Genomic DNA, 16,812 nt, shown 5'->3' with positions numbered 1-16,812 from the left:
TGAATTCCTGGATATAAATATAAAAAAAATGTTTTTATTGTATATATTTTAAATGTCTTGAACGCAAACATAGAGATTGACTGTATAGTTTAGTGGTTTAACTTGTTTTTTTTAGGCTTCAAACATCAATAACAGGTCATTTGCACATTATTATGGTTATTTCTATTTAAAAAAATTAACACCATAGTTATTTTTCTAAAATAAATTAAACTAATGAATATCCTTGCAAAGCATAAATACATTTAGCCATGTGAATTAGGCACAATAAACTGTGCAACTAGAGTTCATGATAACCAAATCAGGATGACGTGTGAGAATGCTCCTAAATGAAAAGTCGTTGTATCCCTTTTTTTTTAAAAGATGTAGCTTTACAGTTCAACGAATTAATCGAATTCAATGAGTTAATTGTGTATATTAATTTACTTAGTTGAATAGAAACTCTTTTGTATGATAAGAAAAATTGAGTAAGATAATGTGTTGTTACATTGCAGTTACTATACCATTAAGGAAAATATAATACATATTACTATTCATGTAATTTTATCAAATTAAAAAGAAAAGCAAACGATAGAATAAAATTAATGCAATAACGATATTTTATCCAGTATGAAAGACGTCTTAAAGAAATCATTAATGTAATTTGTACTTTATTGATATTTTTGGTGTGAATATCATTTGAGCATCAAATTTTAATGAACAATCATTATATCATAATTGTTAAAATGGAAAAGGTATAAATATAATCTTGAAATCTGATAAATGGTACATATATACCCTCCATCATACTTTTGGTACATATATACCCTCCTAACTAACAGCGTGCCACATGTCACATCCTAGCCATTTACCATTTTTATTTATTTTACCCTCAAATAATTAATCCACTCTAATTAAAAACTCACTATCCGACCCATTACATTCTAATCCGACCCGATCCAAATTGAAGCTTCCGAGAGACGTGTTTATGCCAAAAGCCTCCGAGACTTAGAATCGAACAAAGGATTGATGCAAATGGCAGCGCCTAACCAAATCTAAAGGTATTTTAACCCTACAAATGTGTTTCTTATCACTAAACCGATATCCCTAACAAATTTCGACCATCATTTGCATAAAATCATCCGCATTTTTCTCCTGATGCGACGGACATTTTACTTATTTCCATCAGAATCTTGAAGTTCAATTACACCTGAAGTCTTTGGCATATACTCTCGCACAAAGTCAATTAATATAATTTGCAAATTGTGATGAGTTTTGAAGTATGCATCAAGAAGAATGAAAGATTAATATGCATGAGTATGAATGTATTGACATACAGGATAATTTACAAAGGAAAAAAATCTACACATTCAATTTAACCTCACCAGAATCTGGTTCCTTACTACGTTATAACCTCCAAGAGTCATTATGAAGTAAGATTTTTTTTGCACAAATATTTTGGCAGCATTAGTTGCCTTGTTTGCTTCTGCAGCTCTTAGAAGCTTTAGGCATACACACGTGAAGCTTCAGTTTGGATCGGGTCGGATTGGGATGGAATGGGTCAGATAATGAATTTTTAATTAGGATGGATTCATTATTTGAGAATAAAATAAATAAAAATGGACAAATTGTTAGGATCGCGACACGTGACACGCTATTAATGAGAAGGGTATATATGTACTAAATCATTAATGGCGGAGATATATTTGTACCAAAAGTATAATAGAGGGTATATATGTATCATTTATCAAAGTTCGAGGGTATGTTTATACCTTTTCTATTGTTAAAATGCTAAGTATCTATTGTTAATATATTGTCTGAATGCAGATGTTCGTGTTTATGGTAATATCTACGCTTTTATTATTTCCTCATTGTTTTTTCTCAACAATAATTTTTAATCTTTTTTTTTGAATTTTAATGTCATATTTAAGATAACCTTACAATTATTCTCTTATGATAGTGTAAATAGGATATGATAAGTAATGAATGTTATTGTTTAAAGGGATAATACCCACGAAAATATCTCAACTTTTACCAAATTTTCAGTGGAGCATATTGAACTTTGCAGGGGTCCTATTACCCCCTGTATTTTTTTAAATCGGAATTAATTTTCCTCCGGACTTTTTAAAAGTGAAATTAGTCCCCCCAAAACGTATACCCAGTTTTTTAGGTGGGAAGTGTGGTACACGCGCTTTGTCTTCTCTATTTTATCACTTTTCAAAAAATTTTCACCATTACAACCATATTAAAGATTCTATAACTAAAATTCATCCTATAAATCAAATTTCAAATAATTTCATTGAGTCAATTTCAAATTTCAAGTCCATTCTTATCACACAAGTTTTCAAAATCAATTTCTAGTTTCAAACTTGGAATTCCATTGAGTTTAATCAAAAAATTTCTTGCTCATTAATTTTCTTGCACATTGAATTTATATGAATTCACTTGAATTCCATTTTATGTATAAAAACACACACGTTGAATTTCGTTTCTTCCATTTCCAAATTCCATTTCCAAACATACATAATTTTCTTCATCTAAGTCCCCAAAACTTTTCAAATTTCATTTTCAAATTACGCCAACTCAATTGAATCTCACATTGAGTTTCAAATTCCAAGTCCATTCCAACTCAGATTTCTTGAAAACTTTCTTCAACAAACTTTTAAAACTTTCTTAAACTCAAAACTCCAAACTTTCTTCCGTTGAGTTTTCAGTTTCAATGACGGAATCTTCAAAAATGAAAACTGAAATGGAACGAAATGGACTGTAACAAAGAGGAGGATGAATCTGAAACTCAAGAATCAAGAAGAAATAAGAAATAAGAAAGAAAAATTTTAAATAAATAAAAATATAAAACTTTAAATAATTATAAAATTAAGGGATTTTTTGGTTAAAAAAAAAGAGTTTAAAACGTTTTTAGCACTGTTCACGTGCTTAGTGCGCGTGACTAACACGCAATGTACCAAGTGGCAGATATATGCCATTAAAATACGAAAAAAAAAGTTTAGGGGTAATAGGATCCCCCGCAAAGTTCAGTATGCTCAACTGGTAATCTGGTCAAATTTCAGATATTTTTGTGAGTATTCTGCCTATTTTAAAATATTTATAGATACTCAAATACATTTGAAAGAATAAAAAAGTTCTCCTCTCTTGATCTTTCATTTGATGTCTATTTCATTATTTTACATCGTTGATCTTCTAGCTTAGTATTACAATAATCCCTTTTATATTTCACTCATTTTAGAAAGTATCTCTACTTTTAAATAATTAATCCTACCATTATTAATATGATGTGAATATTAATCCATATTTCAATCTTAGAAACTTTCCTTTTTGGTGTATCGTATCATAGACACTTTTAATATTATTAAGTAAACATTGCACAAACAATTAATATTTCAATATCATTAAATAAATGATTCGTAGATTGTTTGGTACGTCTATTAAGTTATTTTGAAATTGTAATTCTAGAACTACTATTCTTGAACTAGTTATCTTATTCAAATAGTGAATAAAGTAAAATCAAATTTAGTAGATTAAATTCTATATTGTGTTTAATTGATGATATATTTAAGATTAACTTATCTCTTGATTAAATGAAATATTAATCTACAAACTTAATTTAAATACACTCTCGCATTTTTTATTTACTTGTCACCTTTTAAGCTGCATAATCTTTAATCATTACTGGAAAGTAATTTAAATTAACTTTACTTATTAATTATATTTGTTTAATACTTTTTTTTTGGTACTATATTAATATCTTTCATGTTTATTACTAAGGATAAAAATGAAAACAAACAATTAATGATGTGTTAATTTTATAAAATGATAAGCACTTCCTCTATTTATTTTTACTTCTCACTATTCTTTTATTGATTTTTATTTTTATTTATCATTTTTGATGTATCAAGAATAGACAATATTTTTTTTTTCTTTTTTTACCATTAACATCTATTGCTTGATCTCCAAATCATTTTCAAGACACACTAATTAATTATAAACTAATAGAAATAGTATGAAAAATAGCTATATTAATAATTATTTTGAGTGTGTCATATCAAAAAGAGACAAGTAAAAGTGAACGGAGGAAGTATTAAAAAATACTTGTTTTTAGCTAGCGTATGTAGATTCTCAAATATTTTTAACAAATTCTTTTTGGATCAAGATTTGAATAAAATTCCACCACGTGTTTGACTATAGTTTTTGAAAAGAACATTTGATTTTTTAAAGAAATATGACTTATGCCCATAAGTTCTAAAAATTATTAAAATTATTCATAACTTTGTATTATCGTTTTATAATGAAAATGTTTCATGATAAAAATTAAACTCATAAATTATAAGCTCTAACCTTCTTATAAATAATTTTACACATAAGCTTAAGAGCTATAAAAGTTTTTTCAACTCATAAAGGAGCATTCTTTTTTTATATTTACAATACTTTTTAATAAGTGTTGTGCAACAACACTGTTACATACCTGAGTCAAAACGAAAATTACTGATGAGGTTGGTTGACAAATAGACATTAGTTGGAATTAATAAACAGTGAAAGTATTTTATAAAATGTAAAAATTTGGGGTAGAAAATATATTTTTAAAAGTTCCTAAATAATAGATTTGGTCCAGAATTTTTTTTCTAGTATTTAAAAAATTTAAATTATTTATTAAATAAATTCTCTATATAATAATAAATTATACAATCAAATATTTTTTATCAATTTTTTCCCCACATATTACTTGCCATTCGTATAGCCAAACAGGTGGTTAGTAAGTATGACAAGGGGTCGGTTGGTAGAGTGTATTGGAAAGTTAATGCATGCATTAATTTAATATGTATTAATAGTATTTCGTTTGGTGTATATTTTTACATTATGTATAACTAATGCCTTTTTGTGTATTGAGGTGTGTATTACTAATACCTCAAAATTCATTACATTAGTAATGCAATGGATTTAATGCATGCATTATAATGCTTAAAGACACTACTATTCTTCAAAAAAAAATTTCGCATCCTCTCCTATATATATTGAGGGTATTATATAACTTTTTTTTAAAAAAATTAGTTAATTCATGTTATTTTTTAGTACATCGAACCAAATGATGCATATAACTAATGCAAACATAGCTAACATGAGTATTGTTAATACAAATATTACTAATACAACATATCATATTTTATATTATTCTTATACATTCGGTCAAAAAAAAATCTGGTGGAAGAATTTTAACTAAACACCACAATCTTTCCCCTTACGTGTGGCGTAATAATGGGCATAGTAGAAACGACGTCGTTGGATGGTCTCTTCATCAAGATCCGTCGGCGTCCTCCCCAAAACTTTGAAGCGCACTGATTCGAAACTTTACCTGTAATCACCCTTCCTCTTTCAATATATTAGTATTATAAATACAATAAATAAGCCAGCCATAGATTGGCACAAAAATCTGGTTAAGAAAGAGATACAAAGAAGCTCAGACTTTTTCAAACTGAAAGGTAAAATGCTCAAACACCCATCTCAAGTTAGTGTTAATCTTCATTGATTTTCAAGTATGGGTTTTGTAATATAATTTATTTCTGATGCGTTTGCGTGATTTGCACAGTCACTGGATCGAAGCAGTAAGTTCACCATTACGATGCATTGAGTATGGACAGCAAATTGTTGCCGTCCATTTCTTTAAGAGCTAGCCGAAGACCTGACCGTAACCATCTTCATGTTAGAGGTAATGCAAAATCATCTCTTTACTGATTTGTACCTACTTTGTCCATCTTGAAATCTCCAAAACATTTGACACTGGTTAAATGATTTTGAATTCTTCCAAATTGTTAAAGAAGAACACCCAGAGAATTGGATTATTGTATGATAAAAAAGGGGTGGCCTTTATCACTATTGAAACTGAATTTGGAATTAGTGCAATTATCAAAATGTGTGTCTTCTTGCATTGTGGAACTTCATTAGTAGTGCCCTATGTGGCTCCGAAGGGTGTGGCCTGGTGGTGAATGAAGTGGGTTGAGAATCACGAGGCCTTAGGTGCGAATCCCAGCAGCGACGATAAAGGCTTTGAGAGAGTTACTTGGTACGTATTACGTCGTGCCTGTGTTGCTGGTGTGAGGTGGCAGTGTGGAATTTGTCGGGGTGCGCGCAGGCTGGCCCAGACACCACAGTTATAAAATGAAAGAGTAGTGCTTTGTGTAACAATTGAATTGAACTGTAAATTAGTATAATTATGACAAAGGATGTCTTGCATTGCAGTGGTAGTGTATATGTTAATGTAGAAATTGAAGAAAAAAGCTTTTTGTGAGTGCAGATGGTGCGGAAGGGTTCCTTGCAAGTGGGAAGTCATATCAAGACTCCCCAATGAAGATTATATGGAAAAGGGGTTTCATTCGCTTGGTTCTTGTGGGCGGAATTATATGGGGGTTGCTCATTTTGACCGCATTATTATTTCATGCTTGGTCTTGTCAGTCATCGATTGCTTTCTTTTCAGGTAACTGTGTTACACATTCTTGTTTTTTTCCCTTTGCCATATTTACGGTAGCATTCACTTTTGTTTTTGTGTCGAGTTACTTTGAGGATGAGGGGATTGCGGTACTGAACAATGTGTTTCACATTGCCAAAGCCAATTGGTAAAACTAGCATATTTAGCACCTGGATTATAAATATGAACTAAACATTACTCTTTTTTTACAAGTTCTTTAACTGTATGGTTAATGGAACCATGAGGTTTTTGAAGCTGGAAGTAGTATGTATGATCTTGTTACTTTCAATATTTGTTTCAGAAATTAATTAGCAACATGAGCATTTTATCTTCCTTTCTTGACAAACAGCCCTTTGTAACAAAAGCAGTGTAATTTATGGAGCAATACAGAGCCTGGGACTTGTGACATCTCCACATCGTGAGTTTATCAAATTTATGAATTCAATTTTTTTGTATATTAATGCATCGGAGAAATGCTTAAGTTGCTCTTTTATCTCTCCTGAATGTCTAGGTTGTTCTATTCCTGTAGCAGATGACCCAAATAAGATTATTATTCCAACTAGGAGATCCCTGGAAAAATATGTGCAATCACTTTCTTACTTTATGGAGGATTCTACAGCAACCAACGGATCTCAGTCACCACCTCTATTTGGAGGACATATAACATGGCAACAGAGAGATGAGAGCTTTAAAGTAAAACCAAACATGAAGGTAATAAACAAACCATCTTGTCTAACTTAATTAAACCATCTTGTCTCTAACTTAATTTTAGGCTTGGCTGTTTCTATACCTAGTTGTTGCATTTAGCTGGTCCAGTTTCCTCTCCTTTTTTGACTTTTGATAAAGATCACAAATTTTGCTCATAGAAAGAGCAGTGGACAATGATTTGAAAATAAACGCTACCTTTAGTTTTTGGCACAGTACTTTAGTTTGAGTACATATCAGGTTTTGTACAATTCTCGTCCTTAATTACTTGCTCCATTTTTGAGATGTTTAGCATATTTTCATCAATAAAGTATTTTGAGATAAGTGCGCACCATTCCCTCAGTGACAACATTAACGAAGTTAATATGGCTTGGAAAAGACTGTCGTGCTCACCAAATGAATGTGACTATTATCTATTAATAATGCAATTTACCTGGAAAGAGGAATGAAAATATGTTTCATACTCGGGGTGCCCTATTCATAACTCTTGAGGATTTGGATTCATTTTGTTATTCTCAAGAACAGTTTGAGTTTACTGCTTCATATCCATTCAGCTTTGATATATATTCATCTGTAGGTGCACTGCGGATTCATAAGAAATGGCGGTGCAGAAATGGCTCAGAAAGACGTCAAATATGTCAAGAAGTGTCGGTTTGTTGTTGCCTCTGGTATTTTTGATGGATATGATACACCTCACCAGCCATCAAATATAAGTGCACGTTCTCAGAAGCTCTTTTGCTTTCTTATGGTTGTCGATGAAGTATCTCTTGAATTCATCAAGACTAATGTTACTGTTAGAGAGGACAACGAAGGGGGAGAATGGGTTGGTATCTGGCGTTTGATTCTATTGAAACATCCTCCATATGATGAGCCCAGAAGGAATGGAAAAGTTCCCAAAATATTAACCCACAGATTATTTCCTCAAGCACAGTACAGTATCTGGATTGATGGTAAAATGGAGCTGATAGTTGACCCATTGCTATTACTTGAAAGGTATTATTATTGGATAGATTCTGGACTTGCTTAACCGGGTTCATCAATTTCTGTCTTGTTAATCTCCTTTGTTAAAATTTTACCCAAACAAAGAAAAGTTCACTTTGTTTAGAACGTATTGAATTTTGATTAAGCATGAGTGGTCTAACATAGACGTTGGCTACTTGAAGATACTTGTGGCGTGAGAAGAATACATTTGCAATTGCTCAGCACAAGCATCACCGGAATGTGTACGAAGAGGCTGATGCAAACAAAAGGAGAAAACGATATGCTCGTCCGCTGATTGATCTTCACATGAAGATATATCGCTACGAGGGAATGGAACCTTGGAATCCAAGTAAAAGTACTCCTAGTGGTAAGCTAAAGAGCTTTGCTGTATGTTCCGATTGCTGATCATGCTAAATATTTTCTAATCAGTAAGGGGAGTGTCAACTTCTCCAGGACATCAATTATTTCTTGTTAGTCACTTTTCATATATTTCCATCATAGTGAAAGGTTTTTGGTATTTGCAGATATTCCAGAAGGAGCTGTTATCATACGAGAACATACCGCACTAAGTAATTTGTTTAGTTGCTTGTGGTTCAATGAAGTTCACCTCTTCACACCGAGAGATCAACTGAGCTTTGGGTATGTTGTCTATAGGTTAGGAGGCCTGTTCAAATTTTTTATGTTCCCTAATTGTGAGTATAATTCCATCTTTATTTTGCACAATCATACCCGCGAACATTCATCCAAAGTAGAGTGGGTAAAATCTTTGGATGAATTCAAGAAGGATAAAACAGGTGGTTTGAAAGAGAGTAGGGGAGGCTTAGGCTTATGGACTCCTTATCCCGGGGACCTTGATTCGGTTGTGTTACCAACTGTAAAGAGAACTTCAAAAGCTGGATGAGATTTGAATTTCCTTTGTGTTTCAAATTCTGAATAACATTGTGTTTTACCCTTCATCAATTTGAGGTTTTATTTGGAAGCAAATCATGTCTGAATATATTGTTTGCTCATCTGAAGAAGCTAGTTCGCGTAACGTTCTTTTGCTTTTTGGACATGGAGGAAGGGGCTGCATCTGCACAGAACAAGGGCATAAACCGCAGAAAGATATCTTTGGGACTATATTTTTTTCTTTTTTTTCTCCCGACTGCTCAAATCGTTAGTGCCATTTCTCGTTTAATAGTTCATTATTCCACAAATATAGGTGCAAACCAAGACTAGTTCACAACAAAAGGGAAAAAAATTAATTCTGGACTGTTGGTGACATTTTTACTCTTCTTCTAACATTGTTTCTTTATCTTACCGTGTCAAATACAGCTCCTTTTAAAGTTAAAAAGCCTAATGTCGCGAATTATCCGAGGAATATCTATATCTGCTATTGCTCTTCCAAATTTGGTTTTCCTAGCACGTGTTTGAAAAAAAAGATCTAGCTTTCAATGAAAGCAATCGAGGTTATAATACCTAGTAGCGGCATACACAATAGATAGTGTTGAAAAAAGCCGTTGAGATTCAATGTCTGGTTACATGAATCTCATGTCCAACCTCTTAGTAATTGACGAGGGATTCGAAGTTTGAAAGCCCTTCCGGATTTTGTATAAAGAGGAATGTGTTGTACCTCACAGGCAACAGCAGGTAGCAGATAATTTTCAGTTCTATGTTTCAGCCGTGTAGGTTATGTCACAACAGTCAGAACGAGATGTTTGAAAAGAGTGTAAAAAATCCAATGCAGAATAGACTTAATTTGCTATTATTCAGAGTATACATTTCTTTGTTACCCGAAATGTCTTAAACTGAGGTTGCCAATACTAGAGAAGAAGCTCACAACAGGTAGCATTATTCGAAAAAAATGCCAAAGAATTAGCTCAGGGTCCACATAAAACAAATAAATGACCACGATATATAACCCAAGGGTTTTGTAATTCCTAGAAACTGTGACCGATGAAGAATTTTAAAAGGAACCCAAACCCTGCCATACGAGCAGATAACACAACACAATAAATTACACCATGATTTAACTGGTTCTCAAAAGAATATAAATGTCTTGCAAATGCCGGAGAGCCTTGGTTCTGGGAACCCAGTTGAAAGAGCTTTTATTGCTGAGCTGAAAGGAGATTCATAACTTAACGAGGAAAATCACATGATACGTATCATCAAGCTCATACCAAGGCAATCACACAGGTAATTAATTACAAAGCTGGCTCCTTTAATTAGAAGCATCGCGGCTGTAATACTGATCCAAGGTCTTTGCAGGGATACGGTGGAGAAGCTCACGAGGGAAGATGCGAAGGAGTGTCCAAGCTAAATCAAGCGACTGGAATATGTTGCGGGTGTCATAGGCTCCTTGGCTGACAAACTTCCTCTCGAACTTGTCAAGAAACTCTAAGTAAAGCTGATTTATTCAGGAAGAATTCAGTTAGTGAAAACGTGTTATATTACGGACAAAAACAAAACTCAACTAATTAATCTGAAGTTACAAACCAGGTCCTCAGAAGATAGTGCTTCTTCTCCAACCACAGCTTTCATTGCTTGGACATCCTTGCCAATAGCATAATTTGCATACAGCTGAGATTTTTTAAAATACTACCATTAAGCATCATTTATTGCAAATAATTGTCAAGCCTTACTGAACATATGATGACGAGGAAGAGTTATGAAACACATCTTTACTGAAAGTTATCTTACCTGGTTGGATACATCCGAATGATCCCTCCTAGTCATACCCTCGCCAATAGCACTCTGCAAAAGTTTAAAGGGTGAATTAATAAGTCACACGTTTGGTGTCCTCTCAGATCGTGAAAAAATCTAAATAGATTCATATCTAAACATATCCATAAGCTCACCTTCATCAACCGAGACAAGGATGGAAGCACATTGATTGGTGGGTATATCTGTTAAAATGCAGACAGGAAAGACAACCATTTATATTTTTTCCATTCATAAACCAAACACTGTTCAAAATGTAAAGACGATCAATCCATCCACAGTCGTAAGCTTTAATCATAGCTAATCTCAATTGAGAGAACCTTCAACTGCTTTGGCTTTCTGGTTAGCCAATTTGAGAAATAACTTGACTCAGCAAACAATGGGTCATTTAATTTCTTAAAATTAGCAATGATAAATTGCATCCACCTAAATAATGGTAAATCATAAAATGCTGAGGTTCTTGATCACTTCCTCTGCCGAGACAGTAAGTAGTTATCCAGTTCAGTCAGAAATCTCAGGTTATGCACAACCTAATTCAGATAATCTAGAATCAAATAAAATAAAAAGAGCAAATCAATAGAAAAAAGATGATGAAAAATGCAAAAGGCATACACTTCTATATTAGTTCGATCAACGGCTCATTTTCTTAATCTTCTCCAATAACATTCAGAAATAATTCCCCTTCACTATAGTGTGTAAGTAGTCAGTCCGTGAGACTTGTAATATACCTGCCGATTGTGAAGCTGTCGATCAATATATATTTGTCCCTCGGTGATATAACCTGTAAGATCTGGGGTTGGATGTGTAATATCTGTTCAAAGTAACAAGAGAATAAGAGATTCATCAATATATATTAGAAAAGCATAGTAATAACTGCAAATTGTTGCTGGTCAGGATTTAGTGATTTACCATCATTAGGCATGGTCAAAATTGGAATTTGTGTGATGGAGCCCGTTCTTCCCTCAATACGTCCAGCTCGTTCATAGATCGTTGCCAGATCGGTATACATATAACCAGGATATCCACGCCTTCCAGGCACTTCTTCTCGGGCAGCAGATACCTGTAGGACAATTTATAGTTTTATGATGCTAGAAGTCTTTAAAAAGGAAGTCCCCCCGAAAAAGGTAACAACAGCTAAACCATTTGTATCTATTAAAGGTCCAAAAGTGCTCCATAAATAAAGAATCATGATTGGTGCAATTGAAAAGGTTGCAAGATACACTTCATGAACAATACCTCACGAAGAGCATCAGCATATGAACTCATATCAGTTAAAATTACAAGCACATGCTTTCCACATTCATATGCCAGATATTCTGCAGTTGTCAGAGCAATCCTGGGAGTAATGATACGCTCTATAGTAGGATCATTAGCCTGCAAAAACACAATATTCCAATCAAACTTGACATTCAATTTCAATAACTGTGTTTGATTTCACAAAAGAAATTATCACTATTTGTTCATACAAAAAGTCCAAGCATTACCAAGTTTAAGAAAAGCGTCACTCTCTCCATAGATCCATTTTCCTCAAAATCACGTTTGAAAAATTGTGCTGTTTCCATGTTGACTCCCATAGCAGCAAAGACTATGGCAAAATTGTCCTCTTCACCATCCTTTGGCGTCAAATAAAAAAGTGAGAATTATTCAATTTGCATATAATAATCAACATGCATAATGAACACAAGTACATAAAAGACCCCGTCCAGCTATTCACTAGTAGATTAGAGAAGCACCACACAAGGAACTAACTAGTTAAACTTAATAGGGTTAACCCTCTAGTATTTTGGACAATAAAATGTGGCTATTTTAGAGGATGTGCTAATGAACTCCATAGAAGGCAAAACAAGAAAAATTTGGACACATATTTTGGTCTATGGGCACTTGGACATAATCTGGCGTCCAGGTCCTCTTAAGTACAGTAAATAAAAGCCAATCAATTTATGACAATGTAACAGGCCTCCATTATCAAGGTACTTGAACGAATCCATTATACTAATAGGATAATCTACACACAAGCTGACCTTGATACCATCGGGAAAAAAAAAAGACAAATTACTAACCTCGAGAAGGTTGTCAGATTTTTCCAACCTCTTCACCAGTCCAGCTTGACGACAGATCTGGGCTGCAATTTCATTATGAGGAAGACCAGCAGCAGAGAAAAGCGGAATCTTCTGCCCTCTAGCAATTGAATTCATGACATCTACTGTGGAAATTCCTGTCTGTATCATCTCTTCAGGATATGTTCTCTCGCTAGGGTTGATAGAACTTCCTAAGGTAGACAAGTTACACATATGATAAGGTTGGAGAGAAATCACAGATCAAAAAAACAAATTGATGGACAGTACAAGAGCCAGTACTTGCCTGAGATATCCCTGTAAGCCTCGGGTAGAATAGGAGGACCATTGTCAATTGGCTTGCCAGAACCATTAAAGATGCGTCCAAGCATATCCAGAGAAACTGGTGTCTTTAAGACCTGAAAGCATATTTGATACTATTAGCAAACACTAAACAGTATAAATACAAAATGACAGAACCATGCCAAAAACATATCAAGTATTGTTAAAATTTTAAATAAACAATTGTCTCCATCTTAGGATCCATCTGGTTTCCCACTATATTCTCCAATTGCAAATACGGAATTATTCTAACAAACATTTTCATGTTTACTATTGACTGCTTTCTGCTATTCTGCTATATAAAAGTTTATAAAGATGGAAATGCAAGTGAGAAAACTAAAGGCCAATGTAAGTTGAGAATGTCAAATTTTCAGACCACAGCAACAGATACACTGGGAAACTAATGGACCCATATGCATAAGTTACATATATGGGTTCTATGAATGAAGTCTATAAGCAAATACAAGCTGCTGTGTACCTCCCCAGTAAACTGCACAGTTGTGTATTTGTTGTCAATTCCAGATGTTCCTTCAAAAACCTGGGAAGAAAGGAAATAATGCCCATGTTAAAATAGATTGAGCCAACCTATAAAAAGTGTTAACATAAAGAAACATATTTATAAATTGTGGACAACTAATCCAGCCAAAGTAATTCCAAATGACCTGGACAACAGCTTTTTCACCATCAACTTCCAGGACTTGTCCACGCCGGGTAGTCCCATCTCCCAAACGAATGTTAACAATCTCCTGGTACTTTGGTGCCTGATAAGATCATACAGGAGCACATCATTCCAGTTGCATTAGCACAAACAAGTACAATAAGAGTATCACACTGAGGGAAAACTAGAAAAGGACATTAGCAAAGCAGACAACAATTTACCTTCACTTTGTCTAGGATGACCAGCGGTCCAGCAACACCTGAGACAGTTCTATATTCTGCAATTGTACATAATGTTAGAAATCTGGATCGAACATTTAACTGACAAGTTTAAAAATATAGGAGTTAAAGTATAGTACAAAACAATGCATCGACATCAAACTAGTTGAGTTAGGCTACATCATGAAGCCTCAATATCCACTCCGCACTATAGGAACCTGTTTTTTCATTTCAATACCCACATATCCTGACAAACATTAGACCTATGTACGAGTATCAAACCGATTAACTTTACTAGCTAGTATCGATCATTTGCTACCACTATGTCTTGTCCTTCACTAAGTTCAAATAAATTCCAAGAGATTATAAGACTTTTGTGAATCTCCGTGTGATTTTAGCTCTACCTTGTTCGTTTTAACCCCTTCAATCACCATAGTGCTGCACTTTCTAGAAGAATAAAAGAAAATCATAGCATTGCACCTATGTAGCAGTGACATTTGGAAGTACATGCACAACACAGTCAAACCATCTCAAATAATTCTCTTATTTTATCCTTCATGTATGGTTTTACCTTTTGTCGGGTGTGACCATTCTAATATTGTCTAATCTTGACATCAACATTTCTACAAAATTCATCATAACATCAATATTCCAGTGACCTTTATCCTGTGGATATATCACGTTTTAGAGGCCCAACTCACTCCATATAACATTAACAGTATTACATGGATTATAAGAATTTACATTGAGTTGAACAAAAACAATAGACAAAAACAAAAAAGAGCTGCAAAAATGTGTGGTTTTAATTGATGATACACTGGATAAATCAAGCACATATGACTTGTCCCCTCAGTGACATCTCATAAAGTCGGAACCACAGAGAAGCTTCTACTCTAGGAAACAGATGACTTGGAGCAAAACAGAAAAGGATCAAATGAAATTACCCATTCCAACCTCCAGGGTTCCCTCCTCCATCTCTAAATTGTTTGGTGCAGAACCCATATTTAACCTGAATGTCACATTTAAATAACAAAAGTACAATCAGTGTCCGCAAAACAAAACAATATTTCATCCTTGATCTTTAGATCACAAACATCAACAACAGTTTCGGAGCCAGGATTTTCACTAACTAACAGGGGTTCAACATCCACTATCTACACACAGATAATAATTTTCTCTGTGCCTGATCTACACAGCGTCAAAATGTATGCAGTTCAAAAAGTCGACAAACACATTCATTTACTTCCACTCAACATCAAATATGGATACAGTTTATAGCAGATTAACATAAACAAAAAAGTCAACAGCGAATAGGAAAGGCATACAAGTAAACTCGGAATCAGCAGATGTAAGCAGGAACCAAATCGGATTGCGGTGAATTGTGCTTATACAATAGGAAGATGAAGAAGAAGACAAGATTGGAGAATGGATCTGTACCTGTTTTTTTCTCAATACAAAGATAGACCCAGGGAGGGAGAGAGAGAGATAGCAAGGTGTACCGTGGAGAAACGATAGTGAGATCTAATGGCAGAGATTAATTATTGGGGACTTTTTCTTATACCAAATTAAATAATACTGTGATAAGGAACGTGACATGGGTTGGGTTATTACTGTGATAAGGAAATCAACATGGAGTATATATTTATTTATTTATTTTTACATGAATTTCTTTATTTGTTGTCATTTGCCACGTTACATCTCCATCTTGTTTATCCTCTAACAATTATTTATTCTAATTGAGTATTTGAACGCAAGAAAATTATGCCTTAACACTTTTGTTTCCCAAATGTTTGCTTAATTAGTAGGTTCCTGGTTTTAAAATTGAATATTTGTCAACCCTTATGTTTAATGGTTAATGTTAAATAAATTTTATTTTTTATCTGTGGGATAAAACTTTTGATTAATTACATAAGTTTATTGTCTTGAAATATCATGAACGACTATCTTATGAACAAAATGACAAGAATGTATAGCTTGTTGATAAATTTTGTTAAGTGGGATAAAATCAATTTTGTAAGATTTTTCTTGTGGAGCAGGGATGATGGGAAAAAATCAATCCATTTTAGGCCCATTCCTGATTTTGACCCGTGTATCTTACTTATTACCCTAGCGTCAAAGTGTGGAGAGCTTGTAATTAAAGGTTTCAGATTCTGAATTTGAAAACTTATTAGATAAAATATTTCATAATGAATTTATTCAGATATATTTGAATTAATTGTATTAATAACTTATGAATATAAAATAATTAGCAAAAAACATTGTTACTTTCACGGGATTTACGAAGGGGCTATCTTCGTCTCAATTTATATGTTGTACTTTTTAAAAATAGTTATCTTAAATTATTTAAAGAGTTTCAGATAAAATTAATAATTTTTTCTTTTATTAATAGTATTGTTTTTGAAAACTATCAATATGTCAGTAAAGTAAATATGTAAATTTATTTAAATAATATATTATTATTTAAATATTTTTAATGTATTTAAGTATATAAATATTGATTGAAAATTTTCGACTACCTAGTTTTTAATTAAATAAAAATAAAATTTTAATTAAAAATATTATTATAGATACTTGAAATAATTTTTATCTATAAATTGATTTTAATAGTAAAAGTCTATTAATACATTATCCAAACACATTATCAAAATCTCTTTTCAAATGAATTTACTAGATACAAATTATTTTTTTTCAAAAGCACTTTTC

General features: G+C 33.1%; 2 protein-coding genes across 3 annotated transcripts; one reads left to right on the top strand and one right to left on the bottom strand.

Annotated features, from left to right (window-relative positions):
• The first annotated feature begins 5,193 nt into the window (after positions 1–5,193).
• On the top strand, positions 5,194–9,121 carry LOC107840592 (probable hexosyltransferase MUCI70). The gene is made up of 8 exons (XM_016684501.2): positions 5,194–5,468; positions 5,576–5,695; positions 6,281–6,460; positions 6,801–6,869; positions 6,963–7,162; positions 7,734–8,149; positions 8,320–8,504; positions 8,662–9,121. Exons 2-8 carry the CDS (start codon positions 5,620–5,622, stop codon positions 9,036–9,038), a joined length of 1,503 nt encoding a protein of 500 aa, XP_016539987.1. The 5' UTR covers positions 5,194–5,468; positions 5,576–5,619; the 3' UTR covers positions 9,039–9,121.
• Positions 9,122–10,008: 887 nt separating this feature from the next.
• Positions 10,009–15,803, bottom strand: LOC107840591 (V-type proton ATPase subunit B2). 2 transcript variants are annotated; one of them, XM_016684499.2, is made up of 15 exons: positions 15,547–15,803; positions 15,054–15,118; positions 14,113–14,168; positions 13,896–13,994; positions 13,712–13,771; positions 13,199–13,310; positions 12,898–13,106; positions 12,322–12,450; positions 12,074–12,211; positions 11,747–11,897; positions 11,566–11,648; positions 10,975–11,022; positions 10,817–10,870; positions 10,613–10,696; positions 10,009–10,523 (listed from the first exon to the last, which is right to left on the bottom strand). In XM_016684499.2, exons 2-15 carry the CDS (start codon positions 15,109–15,111, stop codon positions 10,338–10,340), a joined length of 1,467 nt encoding a protein of 488 aa, XP_016539985.1. In that variant the 5' UTR covers positions 15,112–15,118; positions 15,547–15,803; the 3' UTR covers positions 10,009–10,337. The 2 variants fall into 2 exon arrangements, with proteins under 2 accessions (XP_016539985.1, XP_016539986.1); XM_016684500.2 differs by having other exon boundaries at positions 15,435–15,636.
• Positions 15,804–16,812: the final 1,009 nt, after the last annotated feature.

This window comes from Capsicum annuum, chromosome 8 (assembly GCF_002878395.1).
Source record: "Capsicum annuum cultivar UCD-10X-F1 chromosome 8, UCD10Xv1.1, whole genome shotgun sequence".
NCBI lineage: Eukaryota > Viridiplantae > Streptophyta > Magnoliopsida > Solanales > Solanaceae > Capsicum > Capsicum annuum.
The sequence above is the reverse complement of the archived record's forward strand: the minus strand, read 5'-3'. Positions and strand labels throughout refer to the sequence as shown.